The sequence below is a fragment of the Juglans microcarpa x Juglans regia genome, chromosome 8S, assembly GCF_004785595.1.
Source record: "Juglans microcarpa x Juglans regia isolate MS1-56 chromosome 8S, Jm3101_v1.0, whole genome shotgun sequence".
Classification (NCBI taxonomy): domain Eukaryota; kingdom Viridiplantae; phylum Streptophyta; class Magnoliopsida; order Fagales; family Juglandaceae; genus Juglans; species Juglans microcarpa x Juglans regia.
The window spans coordinates 17,328,521-17,350,392 of NC_054609.1; the positions used below are offsets into that span (position 1 = coordinate 17,328,521).

Here is a 21,872-nt window from a genome sequence, read left to right on the forward strand (position 1 = left end):
TACTAATTTATAATTTAGTAAAATACTTGAGCTATTTTAAAATAAGTCATAAAATTTCAATTCTTAAACTAAGTTTCATTTCTTAACATAATTATTAAATCTTATAAGAAACCTAATAAATTCTATTAAATATTCTTAACATCATAATTTTATTAAATTCTTAACATAATAATTTTATTAAATCCTACTAAATAGACAAAGGAACATTAACAAAATATTCGCAAAACATCCTTATAAAAATAGACTTTGACTAATATATTTATTTAAGAAAACTGACTTTTAAAATGTTAAGCCCAATAAAATTAGTAAAACTGTTGTTGAAATAAAATAAGATCAAATCCAAATTAAAATACAAGTCCATTTAAAATAATTAGAATAATTTCTGAAAAAAATAACCTGGCCCATAACATATTATTATTACTACCTGAGCCCAACAAAACAAGCTCAAACACACGCACATAAGGGCCTAGGGCCCAAGGGCCCATCAAAACCCACGGTTTCTTCTAGAACCAAAATACACGGGCTAACAAAACGACAGAGAGTTTGAGAGAGGGAGAGAGGTTCTGCGAAAGAAAGACTCATCGAGAGAGGGCTGAGTGCGACGGCGGCTCCAGGGGTCTGGGAGTGACCGGCGACGCAACTAGGGGTTTCCTATGGTGGTGCGACACCAAGTGAGGGAGAAAGAGAGAGAGTTTAAAGAACTATGCTAACCGAAAACTACCGAAACCAAAAAGAGGCTGGCGGCGGTCGAGGTCTTATCGGAAGGGAGTGGGTGTGCTAGGGCTTAGCTGGTCGGCAGTTTTTGGCTCCACAGGTGGTGCTCCGACGTCCTATGGTGGTCGGCGGCGGTTAGGCAGAACTAAGGCTTAAACGGAAGTGTGTTGATCCTCTGGGTATTTCAGAAACAGATGATTTTCGTGGGGGCTCATGAGTTACTCCTCTCGTACGGGGTAAGCGAGATTTATAATGGTAGACGATAGAGAAAAAAAAAAAGAAACTTAGAGGAGTAGAGACGAGCGGAGTGGAAATTGTTACTCATCAACAGAGTCGGTTTTCCACTAGAACGTTAGCAACAGACACTGAGAAATGTACGGGTTTGAGATTAAAGTGTTTAACTTAGAGGCTAAAACAATCGATAAGGTTCGGTGGAGATAGAGAAAAAATAAACTTTAAATTTCAAACCAACTCCAGTGAACGTAAATCTGATACAATTTAGTAATAATTATTAAAACAAAACTCTAGTAAATTCAAATAAAATTATAATAGTAATTATTAAAATAAAATAAATATAAAATCTGATAAAACTATAATCATAATAATAATAGAAAAAATAAAAATTTTACTAGAAAAATTACTTATATACCCTAAATCCAAGACTAGTATGTTACATGTTGTCTCTTTATTTTAGAAATATTTTTCTGATCCCACCTTTCTTGATTACTTAAACGGTACTCACTCAGACTAGTTTACTTCTAATAGAAGCCTAAGACAATGAGACTCATTATCTCATCTTCTTCTTATTCTTAATGTAGAACCCCTAAGTAGAGGTCTTCACCATCTTTTGACTGAAGGTCATGTTACTCCTTATCCAATCCCTGGAGGTTGTACTCCCATTTCTCACCATGTTCAGAAGACACATTATTGCTTCTACTACGGATTTTAATGAAGGAAACTTCCTTATCACTTATTTTGGTGCCCCCTTTCCTATGGGATGATTCCTTCCTCCACTTATGATTCTCGTGGTTAGAAAAAATGTAGTTAGTTGGAATGGTCGCCATCTTTCTGCAGGTGGCAAGCTTACCTTAATTGTGAAGAACTGCCTGACGCCAAAGAGGACAAACCATTCTCGAAGTTGAGTGGAGGAAAAGATGGGCAGTGATCTAAGGAATTAGCAGCAGGGGTTGCAAAGTGCAACCAGTTTAGTACATGGATGAAAAAGCACCTTGCAAATGTTTGACTGACGCATCCCAGAGCGAGGTGGAGATAAGTGTGTCGTTTCACTAAAGGTGAGCACGAAAAGGTCACTTACCGTGATGGCGAGAACGAGATGCCACGGAAGCCAGTAACTCTAATAAGACAAAAAGTTACCCGCCAAGGCGAGCAACAATTTGGAAAAAACTGGGTAAGTAAGGGAGCTTTCCGAAATTACACGGAAGTGCTTAGAAAAGTGGCAGTACTGTAGGTAGAATCCCCCACTCAATCCAAACGGTCACATCCGGAGTAGTTCTGAGAAAGGTAAAAGCTTGACGGGCCATGTCGTCTGAACGTAGAAATCTGACTCAAGCCACGATGAAGACCCTCTTTTGTGGAAAGTTATAGAACCAAGAATGCGGATCATGCTTGGCAGTCCATCTCTGTCATCTTGCAATATGACAGGGAAGGGTTAAGGAAAATCCTTATTGCATAACTAGAGTAAAAAATGACATCTAAAAATCCCACCCTATTTAAAGGACCTGGACGTGGGACGAGATCTCACATTTGAGACTTTATTCACCAAAGAGCTTGTGAAGTCAACTGTTTCAGAAATCAAGGAATAGAGTGGCAACAAGAGGATTTTTGATGTAGAAAGGTAGGTTAGTTCTAAGACAGTGCTGGAAAATGTGGAATGAATATTGTGAGTAAGAGGCATTGCATTATCTATGTAACTTTTCCCCTTCCTATTCTATAGGCATGAATAAATATTTTAATCATTATATTTATGCCTATATTTTCGTACGGATTTCCAATATTTTGAATGTTGAATGTTGTTAATTCTTTTCAATACATGACTCTGAATCCCTGTGTGGGAATCCAATATCTCCGTGTGAGAATGTTTATCTCTGTGTGAGAAGTTGGTAGAGTGAATTTATAATCATGAGACGGGACAGAGAATTCTCCGGATCATTCCTACAAAACGTTGTCACATACTTCACTATGTCGGAATGTAGGATTTCCCGACGTATCACGTGTTGGTGTCTTCAAGTTGATTGGCCGGGTAGAAACATCTCTGATGCAACAAGTATCTCTTTATAAGAAGTCTATGTGACGAATATCTATGTAATAAATACATGTGTGGTGGAAGAGTGTTACTGGGTTGAAAGAGGTCGAATACTTGTTTTTACGAGATTTTATACATATATTGGAGACTGATTATTCCTCGCCATATTAATACAAATGTGTTTGTCTTTTGCACAAAATAAATTGCACATCCGTAAAGGGTTATTCATTGCCATACCTATGTATGTATATGTGTGATCTGAGAGGGTGATTCTTCGCCACGTTTGAGGATGCAGGCAACTGTAAAAATGAGAGTAATTCCTCGCCACACATATATGTGTCCATTCAATCTTTTCATGAAAGTGTTTATAGCATATTCGATAGCATTATCTCTCATTAACAGTCTTGTCATAGCCGCCTAACCTACCTATATTTTCATTTTTGGGACCATAGATTTTGTTGCAAATCCATATCCCAGTATGATGCTCGAGAAAGAAGAGTCAAACCTACCCAAGTCCTGAGTACGAAAACTAATAGCCGTCGTAGTTACCTTGTACCTTCCGTTAAAATATACAATGTTAAGTCCGGCAACTACTTGTAATCGATCCTCCACTTTAAGGCGACTAACTTTATGTACATTTAGATTATGTAGTATCTCGGGATTTAGTGAAGGGCAAGAGGCCCCTTTTGTTGTGAGGATTAGTATTCTGGTACTTAACTGCTAGCGTCGTCACCACAACATAAGCTGCTTAAATTTTCGTTGCAATTTCATAGATAAATATCTTTCATGTGTACTTCCCTCTGAAAAATTACACGCCTAGTTCAATTCTCTCTTGCAAGTTGAATGTTGGTCAGCACACTTGGCACCACGGATCCTCGTCTAAACCTTCATGAGGAACAAGACACCACATTAATCAAGTTCGTGCTCTCCTCCATTCTTATTCTTACTCTTTCGGTCCTTAGCCCTCCCAAAAAAGTCATTGACTCCATTGATAAAGCATTTGCTACATTGTTTTTTGCAGTGACATTGACAGTCACAAGAAGAAATATTGGATTTCTTATAACCACATCAGTCTTCCTTCCTCAAAAGGAGGTCTTGACATTAGGAATTTATATGAAATTGTTGATGTTCTTCACTTTAAATTGGCTTAAAGATTTGTTAACTCGAACTCTCATTGGGCTAACTTTATCAAAAATACATTAATGATGCCCCTTTTTTGGATCTTATTTCTGCCAAAGCATACTACTCTCTCTTCTAGAAAGTCATTTGTAAACTTGTCTCTATCCTTCACAACGATAGTCAATGAAATATTCATAATAGCTATATTCATTTCTAGCATGAGAATTGGGCAGGCAACAACTCCCTTGTCCGAAAAGGACTCATTGTTTCTACCCTCTCTTTACAAATCAAATATATTTGCTCTCACAACAGTTGGAACATTAATTTAATCCAAAATCTTGATGGCCAACCCCTTATCAATGAGGCCAATCTCTTTCCAGTCAAAATCAAGAAAGGCACTAATATCCATAATGGGAAGTACAACAAAGGTGGCACATTCTCCTTTAAATATGCATTGGAATTTTCTTCTCGAGCACTAGCCTCCCCTTTTCTTTAGCTCCTTCACTTGGAATAAAACCCTCCCTATTAAGATTTCTATCTTTCTTTGAAAATTATGGTTTGAATGACTTTCCTTTTGATGACAGGATCCAACATTGTGGTATGGATCCATCTAGCTTATAACTGCAATAACTTCATGAAAGGGTACGGTGATACCTCTGATCATATTTTCTCCAATTGTAAGCTTTCCAAAGAGGTTTGGCATCAATTCTCAATTATTTTTTGGCTACACTAATACAATCTATCACAGTTGGAGACTAATGGTGGTCCTCCTTTAGAGACTCGGGTCAACTCTATTTACTTGCTCATGACCTTTTGCCTCCCCTCATCTTTTGGGAACTTTGGCTTGCTAGAAATAAAGCCTATTTTGAGGACTCTTATAGCCTTGCGACCTCCGTCATCTATAAAATCAATAGTTGGTTTAGAGACCTTAATTCTCTCCTCAAGCCTTGCACTCTTGTGTCCTCTACTAATATTTCTATTCTTTATCATCTTCACATCCCCCTAACCACCATTCCTTGTTCATTGGTTGGCCTTTGCTCGAGGATCTCTCAAGTAACATCGATGGCGCCTCTAAAGGTAATCCAGGGTCTGCTAGTTGTGGGGTGTTCTTCAGTCTCATGATTGCTATTTTGTTACTAGTTTTTCTTGCTATCTTGGTATGGGTACTAACACTTTTGCAGAGTTGAATGCTTTAAAGATTGGGCTTATGTTATGCTATCAATTGAGTGTTTATGACCTTATTGTGGAAACAGATTTTGTCCTTGTAGTGAATTGGTTTATTAATAATCTTCATTCCTTTGGAAATATGCTGATATTTGAGGTGATATTGTACATTTCAATCAATTCTTTCCTTTTAGCATTACGCATGTTTATAGAGAATATAACACTTTAGTGGATAGTCTCGCTACTCATGGATTTTTGGGCAGCATTGTAAGTTTCTCTTCCAATTTTGAGCTTCCCAAACAATATGATCGGCCTTTTTGCTTTGGATTGTGTAGGTATCCTCAATTTCATGGTTTGATCTTCTTGTATGTTCATTCTTGTTTATTCTTAATAGAGAAATATTTTAGCCACAAATGGATTATACAAAAGTAATTTCATAAACTAATGTGGTTTGATGTGATTTATCAAATTATAAAGTTATTTTTATTATAAATTAGATCTAACGAATCAGATGAAACCACGTCAGTTTGTGATATTATTTTTGTGTAATTCCTTTGTGGATGTAGTTGTACTATTCTTAATAATGGTTTTCTTTTTTCATAAGAGCCTGGTTTTAGGATTTCCATCTATAACTCATTTGCTCTTTTTGTAAAAGATATTCCTCCACCATAAGTGAGGGTTTATAAATAAAATTAGGGTACCGTCATTTTCTTTAAAAAAATAATAAATGAGTACATCTACATTAATTAGATAATTTTGGTTTTCCCTTCTCACCTTATTATTATTCTTAATTTTATAATTTCTTTCTAGGGTAATCATCAAACAAGAAATTAATTAGTGATCAGGACATATTCCATTGATACATACATACATATATATATATATATATATATATATCAATTTTTATATCAAGCAACAAAAGAATGGGTACGTTGGAGTGATGAACGTGATCTTGTCGTCGGGTTTATCAACAGTTAATTCATTAATTTCATCGTCGTCATCATCGATCACTAAGAAAAGTGAAAGTTAGTTAAGTGGGAGAGAAATTTCGGTACGTTTTATTTAGTTAGCACCAATTTATAAAGTGGTTGGCTTATCACTAATTATGAAAATTAAGTCAAGAACATGGTACCTACGTACGTAAATATAATCGATGGGTGGTTAGAAGCGATCTATATATATATATGAAGCATATTTATATAACTTCATGATATATAACCGTAAAATTTTCATGAAGTTGGTAATTAATTAATGAGAATATTAGTTGCGATTATTATTAATACATCACGGTCCTTGACACACAACCTTATAAAAGTTGTACATATTTGAAATCATGTGAAGATTGCATGTTTGAAATTGAAGCTAACAGATCACTAGCTAGCTATTAGATGATCACACGTACGGTTTCCTTATTATGATATCTTGATCAGTACTTACAGAGTTATGCAAGATCTTGATGAACACTAATCTGAATTGAAGCTGGACAGTTTGACTTGGTCGTTGAGTTATGATCATCTGCTGATCAAATGGATCATGAGGTACTGCATGCATGCTCATGAAGTAATGCAGAAATTGCAAAATTTTCTTTTTTCTAGGCATGTACAGGCCGCCGATGACCTCAAATGAAAGCATCCGATCAACATGCAGTGCGGTTCTCTATTAATTTCAGGTTCTTTTCTTCATTCTTATCTGGCTAGCTAGCTAGCTAGTTTATAGATTAAAACGCTAGATCATTAATTTCTAGCTGCATGCGTGCATATATAATGCATTTAGCTTTCAAACGCAAGAAGAAGAAGAAGAATTTGCGATATATATGTAGTGGCAAAGGAACAAACAAATCTGTTTTATAGGATAGATATTACACGCCTAGCTAGCTACATGCTACGTACGCGTGATCTCCTTAAATGTACATTTTCTTCGATCTCTTCTGTCAATGCAGGACCGAGCAACATGCATGTATATATATATAGGTGAGGTATAAATACGTTAGCTAGGCTTAATTGATTCGTATATGTAATTGTGATATTTCAATTCAGACACTACAACGACCTTACTAATTAAGAGCCAATTCCGACAGTAAAGAAATCTATGTATGGAACATGACCAGCCTTGCTGATCTTCTGTTCTGTGTCTGCTTCCAGCTGATTCACCTCTTCATCATCTGATCTTCTTGCGTTGTCTATCACTTCACTACCATTAATGGACTCTGTATTTACTTGAAGAAAATCATAAAACTCAATTGGCTGCGGCCTTTTATCTGCAATAGGAACATCGATGAACACGCACAATCAGTCCAATACCATTATAATATATATATATATATATATATATATATTAATATATATATAGAAGAACTTTTTTCTATCAATCACTCCATGCGAATACGGCATTTTTCATCAATCATTAGATCAACTCGATCTTATTTTATAACAAGTTCAATGCTTGATCGATAATGAGATGATAGCATATATATATGTACATATAATTCAGTGCCTATAATTTTGATGTTTACCTTCAAGCATAGCGATACAAGGACTTCGACCTTGAGAAAACCACTCTTTTGGAAATTGGGGATCATAATTTGCAAAAGGGTACTGATTAAATCGTTCACGATATTTTTCAATCAAGGGCGCAAGCTGGTTTCTTGCCTCAGCAGTACAGTTGTTCTGGAGCTGATCTTGTACTTTGGAAGAAGATTTTTGCTGATTCATTAATGTCTGAGCAGCCCTTTTTGCATAAAGCTTTGATCTTTCTCTACATCTTCGGGCCATGATCACATGCCAATGGTTCTTCACTGCATTATCAGTGCGACCAGGGAATAGTCTTGCAATTATGGCCCATCTATTTCCATGGATCCTGTGCGAAGTCAAAAGCCTCTCTTCTTCCTCTTCGGTGAAAGGGCTCCTATTGATCCTTGGGTCCAGCTGATTGAACCATCTCAATCTACAGCTCTTCCCTGATTCATGAATTCGTCACTTTATGAGTTAGTTAATTAAGTTGTAATTAATTATACTCTTTATCCTGTTCTTGTTGACATGATGATCAAACCCTAGTTAGCAGTTTTCAATATACATGACAAAGATGCATTAATTAATAAAAAAATTTCTGAGAGAGGTAGGTTTTGATATTTGCCTCTCACGTACCTGATCTTCCTTGGAGATTTTCAGCTATGGCGTTCCAGTTATGGGGTCCATACCGTTCCACCAACTCTCGGAGCTTTTCATCTTCAGCAGGCCTCCAGTGGCCCCTGGTACACATCTTTTTTTCTTTTTTATGAACTTCCAAAACCCTAATTCGATCTAGCTAGGATGAGCTTGCTTCCAGCTCTTTGCTTTAGCTTGCAGTTATTCTTCCAGATCGACTCATGTAGAACCGAGTTAAGAATTGAGATGAAAACCTGAGACAAGAAGTAGCAGCAGGAGGAGAGAGAGAGAGAGAGAGAGAATGAAAAGTGTTGTCAAGGAGAGAAATGAAGACAGATCAGGGAAAGGATCCCAAGAGAAATATATATATATATATATATATATATATATATATATATAATATATATGGGGAGTAAGATGAAAAGTATTTTCCGTTAGAGAGTTGGGAGGGTATGGACAGACCCAGCACCTGAGATTGATGCAACGCCTCGGCTAACAAAACGCCTTGTAAGCAATGATCAGATATTATAGCTATAGCTATATACATACAGCGAGAGAGAGAGAGAGAGAGAGGTTGCTTAGCAGTGTGAATTATTTGGTTCTGCTTTCAACATCTCTCCAAGTTTCTAACCTACAACTTCTACTTATAACCCACCCCGATCGCTTACTTTTCTTGTTTTTTTTTTTTTTTTAATCTATTTAGAAAGCTCGAACCCAAAACAAAATATATGAAAAATAAAGTAAAATACGAAAAAAAAAAGGCAAAAAAAAGGGCCGAAATTAACCTGTTTTTAAAAATAATTCGATCTTCTGATCTTTAATTCATTAATTATTAAGGATTAACAGCTTTCCTTTGGAATCGTGGATACCCTAATGGTAAAGTTTGGATTTATATACATATATATAATAAATAAAATTAAATAAATAAATAAAAGAAAAGTGGGTTGGTATTGTTGTTAGACTTGTGATGTTGTACATGATATGGCTATTATATGTGTTTAGGTTTCGATAACCTTTCGATCGACCTAACTAACAAATTACCTTAGAAAGCTTACAACCGAAACTGCACGTGTACTGGGAGAATTGGACATCATCTGCATGCAGCTGCTTTGTGAGTCAAACATCTGGTCTCCTCGTAGTTGTGAGGTTGCTGTTAGAAACATACAAAATTACACATGATTATTTCCAACAGCTAGCCCTGCCTTTTCCTTCAATCTAGCTACCATTGCATGGCTTGCCCCTTGATTGATTTTTCATTATTCATGATAATCTTATGCTTAATTTGTTACAAAATTATAATTTGTTCATGCATGATATATAATTCAAGCTCCATATATAGATATATAATGGACCTATATATTGATTATGAACTAGGTCATGTTGAGGGATAGATCAAGGTATGAAATCTCTTTATAATTAAGGTGCACAAGTTAATGTAACAGTACTCCATGTTTTACATTAAATAAATACTATCTATATCCATTATTTATATATATATATATATATATATCATGCATCGAGACCTCAATTGTAACAGTTTTTTCTTTCTCTGGTTTAGGAGTGTGGTTGTGTGCATATAAAAGGGTATGATCTTGTGTTTGAGAGTTTTAAGAAGTCCGTTTAATATTTCTCTACCAAAGGCACCTTTTGATCGGGAAAATATATTGAAAATTAATGGACTACGAAAAAACCTCTTGTTAATGCATCTCAGATAGTGTACGTGTGTGTAAATATATCTGTGTGCGGGCATAACCTCATGTGGGCCTTCTAATTATATAAGTTTAATGATCTAAAATTTAGGCCGGCGGGTAGCCACTCATCTCGCACCCCATCTCCGCCCATATCTCTGACTGTCTGTATCCGCTTGCCGGGTAGATGGATTGACACCACCACCGTCCAGCCACCTCGTCCAACAACACATGTTTTACAAGAAAAATTGCACAAAATCGTAAATACATAAAAAATAAAAATCGCTCAAAACTAACAAGAAATTTCACATCTGTGCATAGATCTGAAACATAGATCTACAGTCATGACCATGAATGTGGCTCATAATTAACCCCACAATCTCATTGCCTTAGTCGTGGGTCATAAAACTCACAAACCCATTGTCACGATTGTAGGTCATAAAATATTCAAAGGTCATAAAGCTCGTAGACCCACAATTGCAATCGTGAGTCTTTAACTTACAGATCCACAACGGTGACTAAGGTCTTGGATCATAGAGACCCACGCATGGTCAAGTGGTCGTATTGTCGTAGGCTGTGGCTTGGCCGTGGGTGGAGAAGAAGATAAGAGGGTTGAGAGGAGGAAAAAAAAAAGAAGAAGAAAAGAGTAGGAGAAGATAAATGAGAGAGAAGAAAGAACGGTAAACCATGAAAGGAAGAGGATGAAGAGGATAGAGGAGATAGAAAAATATGAGCATTTATAGCTAGGCTTTTTTTTTAATATTATATGGGCGGGCGAGTGAAATTCGTGGTGGGTGGGTACCCCACCGGCCCTCCAACCGCACTCGCACCTAAGGCTGGTGGATAATTGGGCGAACAAGCCGGGTTTAGCCATATACCATTTAAGGTTTAGACATATGAGAAAACCTGAAGACCAGTCCAGCTGGTCCTCACAAATAACCAGCCCTCCAATAGCAGCCTGCCACGTCAGCATGTTATTTTACTAACCATGCAGTCGTCTACACTCGAACAGCATAGACGTCAGTGCCCTCTTGTGCCTCCCTTTCAGTTTCCACTCCATCTCTTACCCAAACGCTAGACTTTAGATTTTTTATTTTTATTTTTATATCGACAACACATTTTTGTCTTTATATTTTCAGTGCATTATGAGCTCAAACAACAATTTGGGATGAACGAACTGCAGTCAACAGGGCCATTGAGCACCACAAAAGATTGCAAGGGGATGGACGTTTTTGAGCTAGTGTGCGTCCATGTGTTTTTATTTGAGTTTTTGAATAAAAGTTTGTGCTTTCGGTAACAAATGAGATTTGAGATGTTTCTTGGTGCAGTTAGCTGGAACTACTTGTAGATGGGTTTGGGGAGGAAAAGACCTAGAGCCAGGCAGGTGCAGAACAACAGATGGGAAAAAATGGAGGTGCTCGAAAGAGGCATTCTTAGATTCCAAGTACTGCGAGAGACACATGCATAGAGGGAAAAATCATTCAAGAAAGCCTGTGTTTTGCTATTTACGGATTTAATCACCTATGTAGCAGTGTATTGTGTTAATTCTCCTTTTTCTTACGAGTTTGATGCTAGTTGGAGGGTTGTTTTTCTCCTATAAACAACATGACTATCTCGAAGCGCCTCTGTAGTCATATGCTAATGATGCATTTGGATGGATAAATTTAGAGAAGGGGATTTAAATTTGGGTGTTCAAAATTTAAACCCTAATTTGCATTGAATCATTTATTAAAATTTATTTGGATTTGCACAAAAACCAAACAAACATTTTCAACTTTTCAAGATCCGAAATCATAGTTGATTTTAAATTCAAATCCAAAATTCTTCTATCAAAACCAAACCTAAGAACTTATAATTATATTTTTTATTTGACTTGTCGTATGCAATTGAAATGACAACGTCATCAAATTTGGATTCAGCGTCATCTTTGGGGGAACATGAGCCAGAGTACTAAAGAAATAAAGATCACACTAATTAATTATATATATTAAAAGTAAAAGCTTATAGTTATAAATCCTGGTCAAGAATTTATCAGCTGATCTCGCGGGCAAAAAATAAACAAAGTTAAATTATATAGTCTTTATAATTTGAAAAGTACTAAAAGTCATAAAAAATTCTACAAAATTAAATTTATAAATCTGACATAATTTCATATGATACATTAAATATATTATTCTATTATAAAAAATAATTTTAAAATATAATATATCGTATATTGTTGAGTTTAGTATTTGGCTAATTTGTAGTTTCAACTTCAAATATTTAAAATTAAATAAATAAAATAAAACATTCTATGCTATATTAATATAGGACGCATGCACGGACAGGATTCAATTCAAAGATTTTTTCTTAGATCTCGTTGGAAGTTAAGAGTGGTTAAAGGTTGAGAATATTATTTGACTCTCTCCAATTGTTGTTAATTTCTTCAACAACACGTGGACGACGAATTACCTTAAAAGTTCAATCACAAATGTCAAACCCCAGAATCTAATCGCCCCCTAATTATTAAGAGAAGATAGTTTTGCATTAATGTTGATCATGATCAGTGGGGACAGGCATGAGTCTTCTTTTGACCGTTGGCCTAACAATATTCTGCGAGTTAGGAGAAAGAAATTAGAAAATTGCTTCCCTAACAAGTGAGCGAAAGTACCCAACCCAACTAATTCCTTCTCTCACCAACCATTTCTCCATAAACAGCTAGGAAAAACTGCATGCCCAAACATAAATAATTTCTAACTGCAACTATAACTACTAATTAACTCATGTACTCACTGTTAACACCTAAAAATAGTACAGTCTGGAAGGGAATTAAGAAAGATCCATTCCCAAATGCGCTGGACTAGATTGGACTGGGCCTCAATCGGTGAGGTGTGGAGTCCCTGGTAGTGATCCGGTGCAGTTGTATGGTGTCCATGCATACATCTATGATGATAAACAATATTTAAATGTGGAGAAAACAATGAGGGATAGACACACATATTTACGTGGTTCTACACTAAGCTTGTGTCTACGAGGTTTTGGGGAAGAGAGATTATATTATAATATGTTTGTTTACAGTCTCTTATAGCCTCTCATTTCTCATTGTATAATGGGAGCTGGAGATCTACTTGTAGGAGAAGATGTTCTCTCTAGAGCTCTTTGTCCAAAAGTTGAAAAAGAAGTCCCGAAAGCCCCCCTTGAGTCGTCTGGCCTCTTGCTTTTATCTAGCCATCTTCCCACGTGCGCCTCAATCATGGTGAGGAATGTGCTTTGCGTGTCTGACTATCTCTCTCTTTCCTACTTTCTCCTGACATCCTCACCCTCTTATCCCTTTTTGTCCCCTCTCCCTCTCTCTTATTTTGTCTCCTAGTGATGGCCCATTGATAGGCTGGGTCGTAAGGACCATTTTAGGCCTAGTGTATTTTACTCCTTCACACTCACTTTAAGAAAATTACTTATTTGCTGCCACTTATTTTGTTGTCAAAATGAGTCTATTACAAACATCTCTCTCCCCAACTTCTCACATTTGAGAAATAACATAATCTGGCTTGCATGCTTTGATATTGATCATCTACTCGAAACAAAATTCTCTTACTTTTTATTCTCTTGGATGATCCACATGATAATCAAAGTTATATCCATTATGTCATCCTATTATCATAAAATGAGAATATCACGTCAACCGTATTACCGAACTATATATCTAAGAAATTTTTCAAAATAGTGTTTTAGAGGGAGAAGAAAAAAAGGTTGCAGTTGCAGGCCATGCATGTAACTTGCGCCTTCAAGCTACTGCCGATCGAGCCTTGGCTAGCCCAATCAGCAGCCATGCATGTTGACCTTTCCAAACGCGCGTGTTCATTTTGCTCATGATCACATAATTTGGTATAAGTTCCTTAACTATTGAAATTCCTAACTGCCTAATGTACAGTACTGTTCTTTCTCAGACTGTTCACCAGCTTCACCTACTTTTTCTGGCCATATCAACGATAATATTGACCACAAGACTTAGTTTTGTAAGTACGGGAGAACCTTAAATTCTTTCACATTTCCATGCTTAAGGCGCCAAGAATATAGACTCATAGGATCTCGTTGAAGCCGTTTCTCCTAACAAGGAAACAATTTCATTAACAGATCCACCAAAGCTTACCCAATATATAGGCATGCATGCAAGGAATCTGGTGAAAGTACTTCAACTCTAGTATATATATATATCAATCCTTCATGCCCAGTCGGTCACCAAAACACTCCCAATAATAAGAATTTGGCAACATTTATTTGCTAGTCAATATGTATACATGAGGGACAAAAACACATACTCAGGATTCCTGACATCATTAATAACCCATGAACAAGAAAATAATTTAACTTATTTTGCATACAAATTCTGTCTGTTGTTTTCTTCTTTTAAGCAGTGGCCAAATTCTGTCTTCTGCCTTTGTTGGTTCATGACATCTGTTTGGTACTCATTTTGGAAAGGGTTTTCTGGTTCCACTAATCTAAACTTCTCAACCCAAGTATCCTACCTAGCAATATGGATTATGTATTACAGTACCTTATTTCAGTTTCATTTTCTTTTCTTATTGTTCTCAAAATATTAGGGCCATCACTTTCTCCACTGTCTTGACTCTTTCAGAATATATACAAAAAGTAAGTTTCTTATAAATTTCATTGGGTTGTGGAAATTAGTAAGGTTGTGGAAATTTATAAGAAACATATAAAATGAAACTTGCTCATTGAGTTAAACTCACTTTTGGGGTTGCAGGTATTAGGTAGAAGGAGATAGTGATATAAAGTGTCATTGTTTGGCAAAGATACATAACTTTGGATGGATTTTTCCACTAACCTTGATGGAATATACCACCTTTATATTGTGTAATATATAGAGACTGGATGCCTTTATGTACCTTCAGTATCTTTATCTTTGGCTTTAAACAGGAAAGAACAGAACTGGAAATGATCATCTAGATAATAATGTTTTAGTAACTACATGGAACTGTTTAAGTTCTATCAATAGCTTACAAAAGTCCAAAATGATAGCAACATGTTGTCGTGTCTAAATTTGACTGATGGAGAGTATATAACTTTATAACAAACCAGTCTTTGAGGGAATCATCGATCTAGAAAAAGAATCAAGAATCTTCAAACATTACTCAAGAGTGCAGCAGCTAGCAATATTCACTGAAAGAATGCCACTAAGAGGATGACATACTCGATATCCAATGGCAGACTTCCATTTGTCAAAACAGTGTGTTCCACAAAGGTTGTAATTATTGTAGAACACTGCCTGTAGAATAAGGAAAATCTGCAAGTCATGATCTGTTTCGCCATATCCCATTTTGATGTAGTTTCAGTCAAACGTACATCCATTATCCTAAAAACAATCGAGTGCTGCAACTGAAATGGAAGATTCCTTTTGCAAATACTCTGATGTAGATATTGATCCCTATAAAAACCATTATTACAAGTACTTGCAACAAGACTTCCTGCATTAGTCAAATTCCACAAAGGTTGAAATTATTATTGACAGGATACTTGGCACTAAATCAGCAACGCCATGTTTTTAGGAATTAGTCATGATTCTAGGAATTGTACATCCTTTCCTTATTTTATTTGTTACCATAGACAGCTTATGCTCATGTATCTATTTATTTGTGAATTCTTTCATTGTAAAAACATGTTCTAGAAATGAAAAAGATTCATGTTTTAGAAATTTAACAATTATTATAGAAAACTGCCTGTAAACGAAGGAAATCCTGCAATATTTCCGATTTTGATGCTGTATCGGTCAAACATCTATGATACACTAGTAACAAGTTTAAATTCAAGTGCTACCACGTCTGAAATGGAAGTTTCCTTAGTTTCCCAAGTACATGAAGTAGATCAGACTGATACCAATGAAAATCAAGTACTTGCTGCAAGAATAATAATAATAATGTTTGTCATCAAAACCAAAAAAAAAAAAAAAAAATTTGATGTTGACTTGTTTATATTATGTCTTCACCCTGAAATTAAAATTATAATCGAATGGTGGTAAGTAGATATGCAAAATAGATTGGTATAGTTAGTTCAAAACTGTCGTAGGGAGACAGACAAAACTACAGTAGTAGAAAGGAATTGAAAAACACACCATACCAATAACAATGACATATATATATATAGGTATATATACATATATCTAATATTTATATATTTGAGGCAAAAACGTAGAAAGGTGGCATATACGGAGGGGGGGAAAAAAGGTTGGTATATCAATATGGAATATTTAAGGAAAATTTGCTTACTCCGTCTGCCCAATTCCTTGAAAAGGATTTGTGGGACCATTTTTTCTTACTATTCACTCGCATGTATAAACATATTATTCAAGCACATCCCTTGGAATGAAAAGGAAACAAGAAAATAATGCCAAACGAAAGTTCATATGAAACTAGTGAATTTTATTTTTATTTTTATTTTTTGTTTCTAAGATAGTGGATTTTTTTAGTAACGGGTACAAGTCTCAAATGTATAAGTCTTGCACAAACTGTTCGTAAAAAAGTGTCTCGCCAAGAGAAAATAAGTTTTTCACACTTTTTGGTGGTGTGATCCACTTTTTTATAAAAGGCATGTGCGAGGCTAGTGCATTTGGTGCTTGTATATATCATTTCTCGGATTTTAATATCTAAACACTGCAGATGTCCATTTTTTCTAGTTGGTGTAAAATCTTCAATTTGATATAAAAGGACGGCGTAGGCTTGCAAATAGGGTTTTTCTAAAAGAAAAAACAAATGCAGTAAGGCATAAGCAACTGCATGATAAGACTGAACATACAGCGGTCGAAGAATAAGTTGGTTGAAACCACGTTATCATATTTTAAACCAATTATTAAGTACTGATAGATTATATGAAGAAAATATTATTTTTCAGAAATTTTATTGAAGGCATTATTTTCACAAAGGAAACATAATGAAAGCACCAAAAATGAATTATTTTGACAAACAGAGTTCACATACCAACAGCATTCTATACACCAGAAGTAATAATCAATTGCCTTCTTTTCTGTACATCACAAATTTCTAGTCATTTGATAGGCAAGTTTCTAATTAAATATTAGACCAGTTCAATAGCAATGAGCCTATTCTACCTAGCATCACATAGAACAAAGTGGTGTTCCCAGCTTAAATCCAGCCTCGCATTATTTCAGATTGGCCTGCTGAAGTTTAGTGTAACATATATTTCTCATATTCTTTGAAGGCTGACAATTCAACTTCCTGAGTGCATGAACAATATGCCACAAATGTGTGGTCATTTCAGAAGGAACCAGGATTAAAACAAGTTATTCTCGTGTGTTTGAATGCCTTCTGCTCACTCCTGTCTCCTAAAATGATCTGTGTGAGAAGACAAAAAGAATGAAACAAAGGTCAGATCATTCCTGTCAAGACTTGCAGTTATGCAGTTCTAAGTACAGTATCAGCCAGCAAGTTTCAAGTTAATTCTTCAGTTTTATATATTAAAAATAGGTTTAAAAAAGAAATGCTTGTTCCCATTCTGCCTCCAAGATCACAATTTGAAGTTGACAAGCAATTTGCATCCATGTGCTCAATCCCTTCTCAAAATATCGATTAAAAGATTGGAATCCTAATCAACAGACTCCATTATTTAGATCATCTGGTGGTATTTCATTTTAGCTGTGTGATCTCTCCTCTTTAGTGTGTGATAGTTCCTATTTGTTGTTCCAAGGATGGGTGGAAGAGTGATTTCAAACATAAAACGTAGCAATGTTAGACAAAGTACAAGACAACATTTAACACTAGTTCACCATGTGTTGAGTTGAATAAAGATGTAGAGAGAGTATTCATAATTCCAGATGATAGGTTGTACAATAGGAGGGAGGGAGTGGACAGAGATGACTCTGATGAGTTATGGTAGCAACAAGCTGCCCCAGAAATTCTCAGCATTTTCAGCTAATATCAGCAAACCATAAAATATCTAAACAACGTATATGTGCTTCTGAAGCCCTTCAGTTAAATATTTAGGTAAAAAGCACCTGGGTAGACTGTTGATGGGCCTAAAAGCGATAAAAAGTAGAATTTCCTCAAGTATGCCACTCATAACCATAAACACAGACAGGACAAGTTGTGAAGTTCACATACAAAATTTTAACAAAAGACAGAATAAGAATGAAGACGATTATGATGATCAAAATCAGAATAATGACAATGGCGATGAAAACAATAACAATGAAGAACTCATTCACAAATCAAAGACGAAATATACAATATAGCTGTATCTACTATCTACATACCTATAGTTGAAATTATTGACATCCTGCTGCATCAATGCAGTCTCCAAGAAAATTATTTATGAAGTTTCAGTAGAAACTACAAGCTTTTGAATTCGGTTTCTTCGTCAGGACTGGGTTCGTCACCAAGAGCGATAACCTTCACTGCAGACGTGCCTGACATAGAAACACAAAGTCGATCCATGGAAGACGTGCCTCAATGCTAAAAAGTAGAAACACAGTATTGGCTCATGATCCCTCCTTGCTGACACGTAGCCTCCTAAACAAGAATTACAAAACAGGATGTGTCAATATGAAAGTTTAAAACCACTCTCTACTATATTATAACTTTCAGGACATTACCAGTCTTGCACAAATGGGAGATTTTCAGATGAATTAGAGAGATATTGAGTTGTAGGTCAACTCACACTTTACTGTCAAGAAATAGAATCTGGGAAAGAAGGCAGCTGCACTTTTTGCATTTTCCAAGGAAGGTAGCTGCTCCACCGGATGGCAGCTCAATCTCATCCTGTGGAGCAGTGAAATGTAGAGAATCTGAAATCACCCCAACAGCAAAAGCGCTACTCTGCTGGGCTGACACCGCACTGAGACGAAAGTTAGAGGAACAAACTATGGGATTAGATACCTCAGTAGTACTAGTAGTAAACTAGAAGAGTACTTTCAGCTATACAACCATTTGGCATGATGAGGCAGCACCAGCAGTTAGAAAAACATCTCAGTAGATGATCTCCACAAAGACACTGAAAAGATAGTTAGATAGCTAATCTAGAAATCTCATTACTTCCCTCTCAAACTCATGCTCTTTCGCTTCTGGTTGAGTGCAATACGTCTTCCCATGGCAGAATTGTAGAACTTTCTCATATGCTCCGAGAGCCGGTGGATGGCACGGAGATCACCAATCACAGAAAGTTGCATCAAAAATGAATCAAACATCCGATATGGCAATTTCATTCCCTTGTTTACCACGTCTTCCAAAAGGGAACATGCATCTTCAACCTTGTTACAACGGAAAAGCCCATCAATCATCAAGCTATAAGTATCCATATCTTGTGCACAGCCTCTCTTATCCATCTCATGCCAAGTCTCAAACGCCCCATCAGTATCTGCCATCTCAAAAAACATTGAAATCAGCATATTATAGGTCTGCACACTAGGCACACAATCCATGTCAAGCATTCTTCCATAAAGCCTGAGTGCTTCATCACTCTTTTTATTGTCACAAAGGACTTTGAGAAAACAGTTGTAAGTAACGATATCTGGAGGGTAACCTTTATTTCCCATCTCTTCTAAGAACTTGTACGCTTCCTCAATCTTTCCAGCCAAACACATCCCCTCAATCAGTTCCTTGTATGTAGTAACATCAGGAAGGCAACCACTGTTTATCATATGCCCTAGAAGTTTAAAGCACTCCTCCATTCTATCATTCTGGACAAAAGCCACAATCATGATTGCATAAGTTTTAGCAGTAGGCGAAGACAGCGTGGAACCTTTCGTTCTCATGAAATCAAAGAGTTCAGCTGCTTCAGTCACCATCCCTGCTTTGCAAAAGGTATCAATGGCAGTATTGTACGTAAAATTATCAGGAGTATGACCCAATTCAATCATTTCTTCCAGTACTCTCATTCCTCTAGTTGGGTTTCTAACTCTACACCACCCAAAAAACAAGATGTTATAAGTGTTAGCATCAGGCTTAACCTTGTTCTTCACCTTCTTAAACATGGCTTCAGCATCCTCGACCAAACTGCACTTGCACAAAGCATCCAACAGCAAGTTAAAAGCATTGATCTCCGGCTGCGTCTTCACCCTTATCCTCTTCTTCTTGGCAAATTTATGCAAATAGGTCAGATGTTTTTCAGTGTAATCTCTCAAAATTTTCAACAGAACTTCAACGGGAACCGTGTTCTTGTCGCGCCTCTTCATGTAATCCAGTAAATCGCAAACAATTCGAAACTGCTTCACCTTGTATTTTGTATTAGACAGTATGTCAATCATATCATTATACGCCCGAGACTCGTGGGCATAGTTTTCTCGATGCCCCGCCCACGTAAAAAATCTAAACGCTATTTTCTCCTCGAACCGAAGCCTACGAAGAACCTCAACCACTAATTCATTCGTCAACTCTACATCAACTTGGTCAAGAGCCTTCTCCATATTCTTATACGCACTAGAGTTATCGATGACAGCATTGTACAACCTATCGACATCACTTTCCAAACATTTATCCTCTTTCTCAACATCGTCGACCCTAAGATCAAAACTTGGAACAATAGGGACAGCCTCTGAACAAAACCGCCGCGCGAACACCGCGAACCCCACAAGAGGATTCAAGGGAAACGACAGTTTGACAGACTCCGAACAAGGTGTTTGTAGAAATGACGTAGAGACAATAAAATCAGCTAAATGACATCCCGGTTCAACTAAGGGATTAACACTAAAGCTGCGGATTGAGAAAGAGTTTGAAGAGTTTCTGAATCCGATCGCAGATAAATGTTTACAGAACCTCCTCATCTCGAAAGCAACCGAGAGGGGCTTACAAAGATACGACCGTTTTGAGGTTTATAGTTACGGAGGAAGAGACGGAAATAGAGGGTATTTATTCGCAGGGACAAGGAAATGGGCCATGATGGTCGTGGAGATGTCTCTTTTACTGTTGACTTGCGGCCCATGGCAATTTTGAGAGAGGGAGGAAAGGGTTCCCGGTTTCATTCTTCAAATAAAAATAATGACACAGGATACAATTATTTTTCAACCAACTAATGTAGTAGTATCAATGCTTCTATGAATTGGTACTCCTATCTCTTTGAATTTGGAAATAATTTATGTAATTATATATTATGCAAATCCCGTACACTTTTTTTGAAAAAAGTAAGAAAATTTATGATCCACATAAAAAAAATCAACACTTTCATGGCAAATTATACTTTTCCAAAAAGAGTATGCCGGATTTGTACACTTTAAAATTGTATATAGCATTTCTATATTGAGGAACTCATTTTAATTGTTCTCTATTTGAAATAGAATTGTTAAAAAAGTTATTATGTTGTATATCTATTGTTAGTTTTTTACTTAATATCTTATCATGCTGTACGTGTAAAAATGGTTGTAAAGATTATAGGACATATCTAAGGACACGTCTGATTAATGGTAATGTTCAATGGTTTTTGTTTTCTTTTCAACTGCGTGCTGCTGTCTTTTTGGTTCTTTTTTTTTTAAGGTGGTTTTGTGTTGTACTGGAACAAAACATGTCGATGGAATTTAAAGCAGGCATTAATTTACTTGCCACCAACACCACTATGAATCAGATGAATGCACTTAATAATCTCTCAGATCTACAAATTTCACTATTCTGAAGAAAATGACCTCCCATTAATCTATATCAAACTCCATCAACCATCATTCCCATTTTTTTTTCCTAATCAAGCTTGCTTAGTATTATAAAAATTAAAGTCTTAATACAAATAAGGTTGAAGGTAGATCCTTTCTGCTATCAATATACAAAATGCATCTAGGAAGATTATTTA

At 36.2% G+C, this 21,872-nt stretch overlaps 2 protein-coding genes across 5 annotated transcripts; both read right to left on the minus strand.

Moving 5' to 3' along the window:
* Nucleotides 1-7,079: 7,079 nt before the first annotated feature.
* On the minus strand, nt 7,080-8,755 carry LOC121244018 (transcription factor MYB54-like). The gene is made up of 3 exons (XM_041142067.1): nt 8,404-8,755; nt 7,773-8,216; nt 7,080-7,517 (listed from the first exon to the last, which is right to left on the minus strand). Exons 1-3 carry the CDS (start codon nt 8,516-8,518, stop codon nt 7,318-7,320), a joined length of 759 nt encoding a protein of 252 aa, XP_040998001.1. The 5' UTR covers nt 8,519-8,755; the 3' UTR covers nt 7,080-7,317.
* Nucleotides 8,756-17,053: 8,298 nt separating this feature from the next.
* On the minus strand, nt 17,054-20,976 carry LOC121244841 (pentatricopeptide repeat-containing protein At1g73400, mitochondrial-like). 4 transcript variants are annotated; one of them, XM_041143060.1, is made up of 4 exons: nt 19,620-20,976; nt 18,694-19,454; nt 18,355-18,610; nt 17,054-17,437 (listed from the first exon to the last, which is right to left on the minus strand). In XM_041143060.1, the coding sequence occupies exons 1-2, from the start codon at nt 20,857-20,859 to the stop codon at nt 19,129-19,131; spliced, it is 1,566 nt and encodes a 521-aa protein (XP_040998994.1). In that variant the 5' UTR covers nt 20,860-20,976; the 3' UTR covers nt 17,054-17,437; nt 18,355-18,610; nt 18,694-19,128. The 4 variants fall into 4 exon arrangements, with proteins under 4 accessions (XP_040998994.1, XP_040998993.1, XP_040998992.1 ...); XM_041143059.1 differs by having other exon boundaries at nt 18,761-20,974; XM_041143058.1 differs by having other exon boundaries at nt 18,755-20,974.
* Between the last annotated feature and the right edge of the window lie 896 nt (nt 20,977-21,872).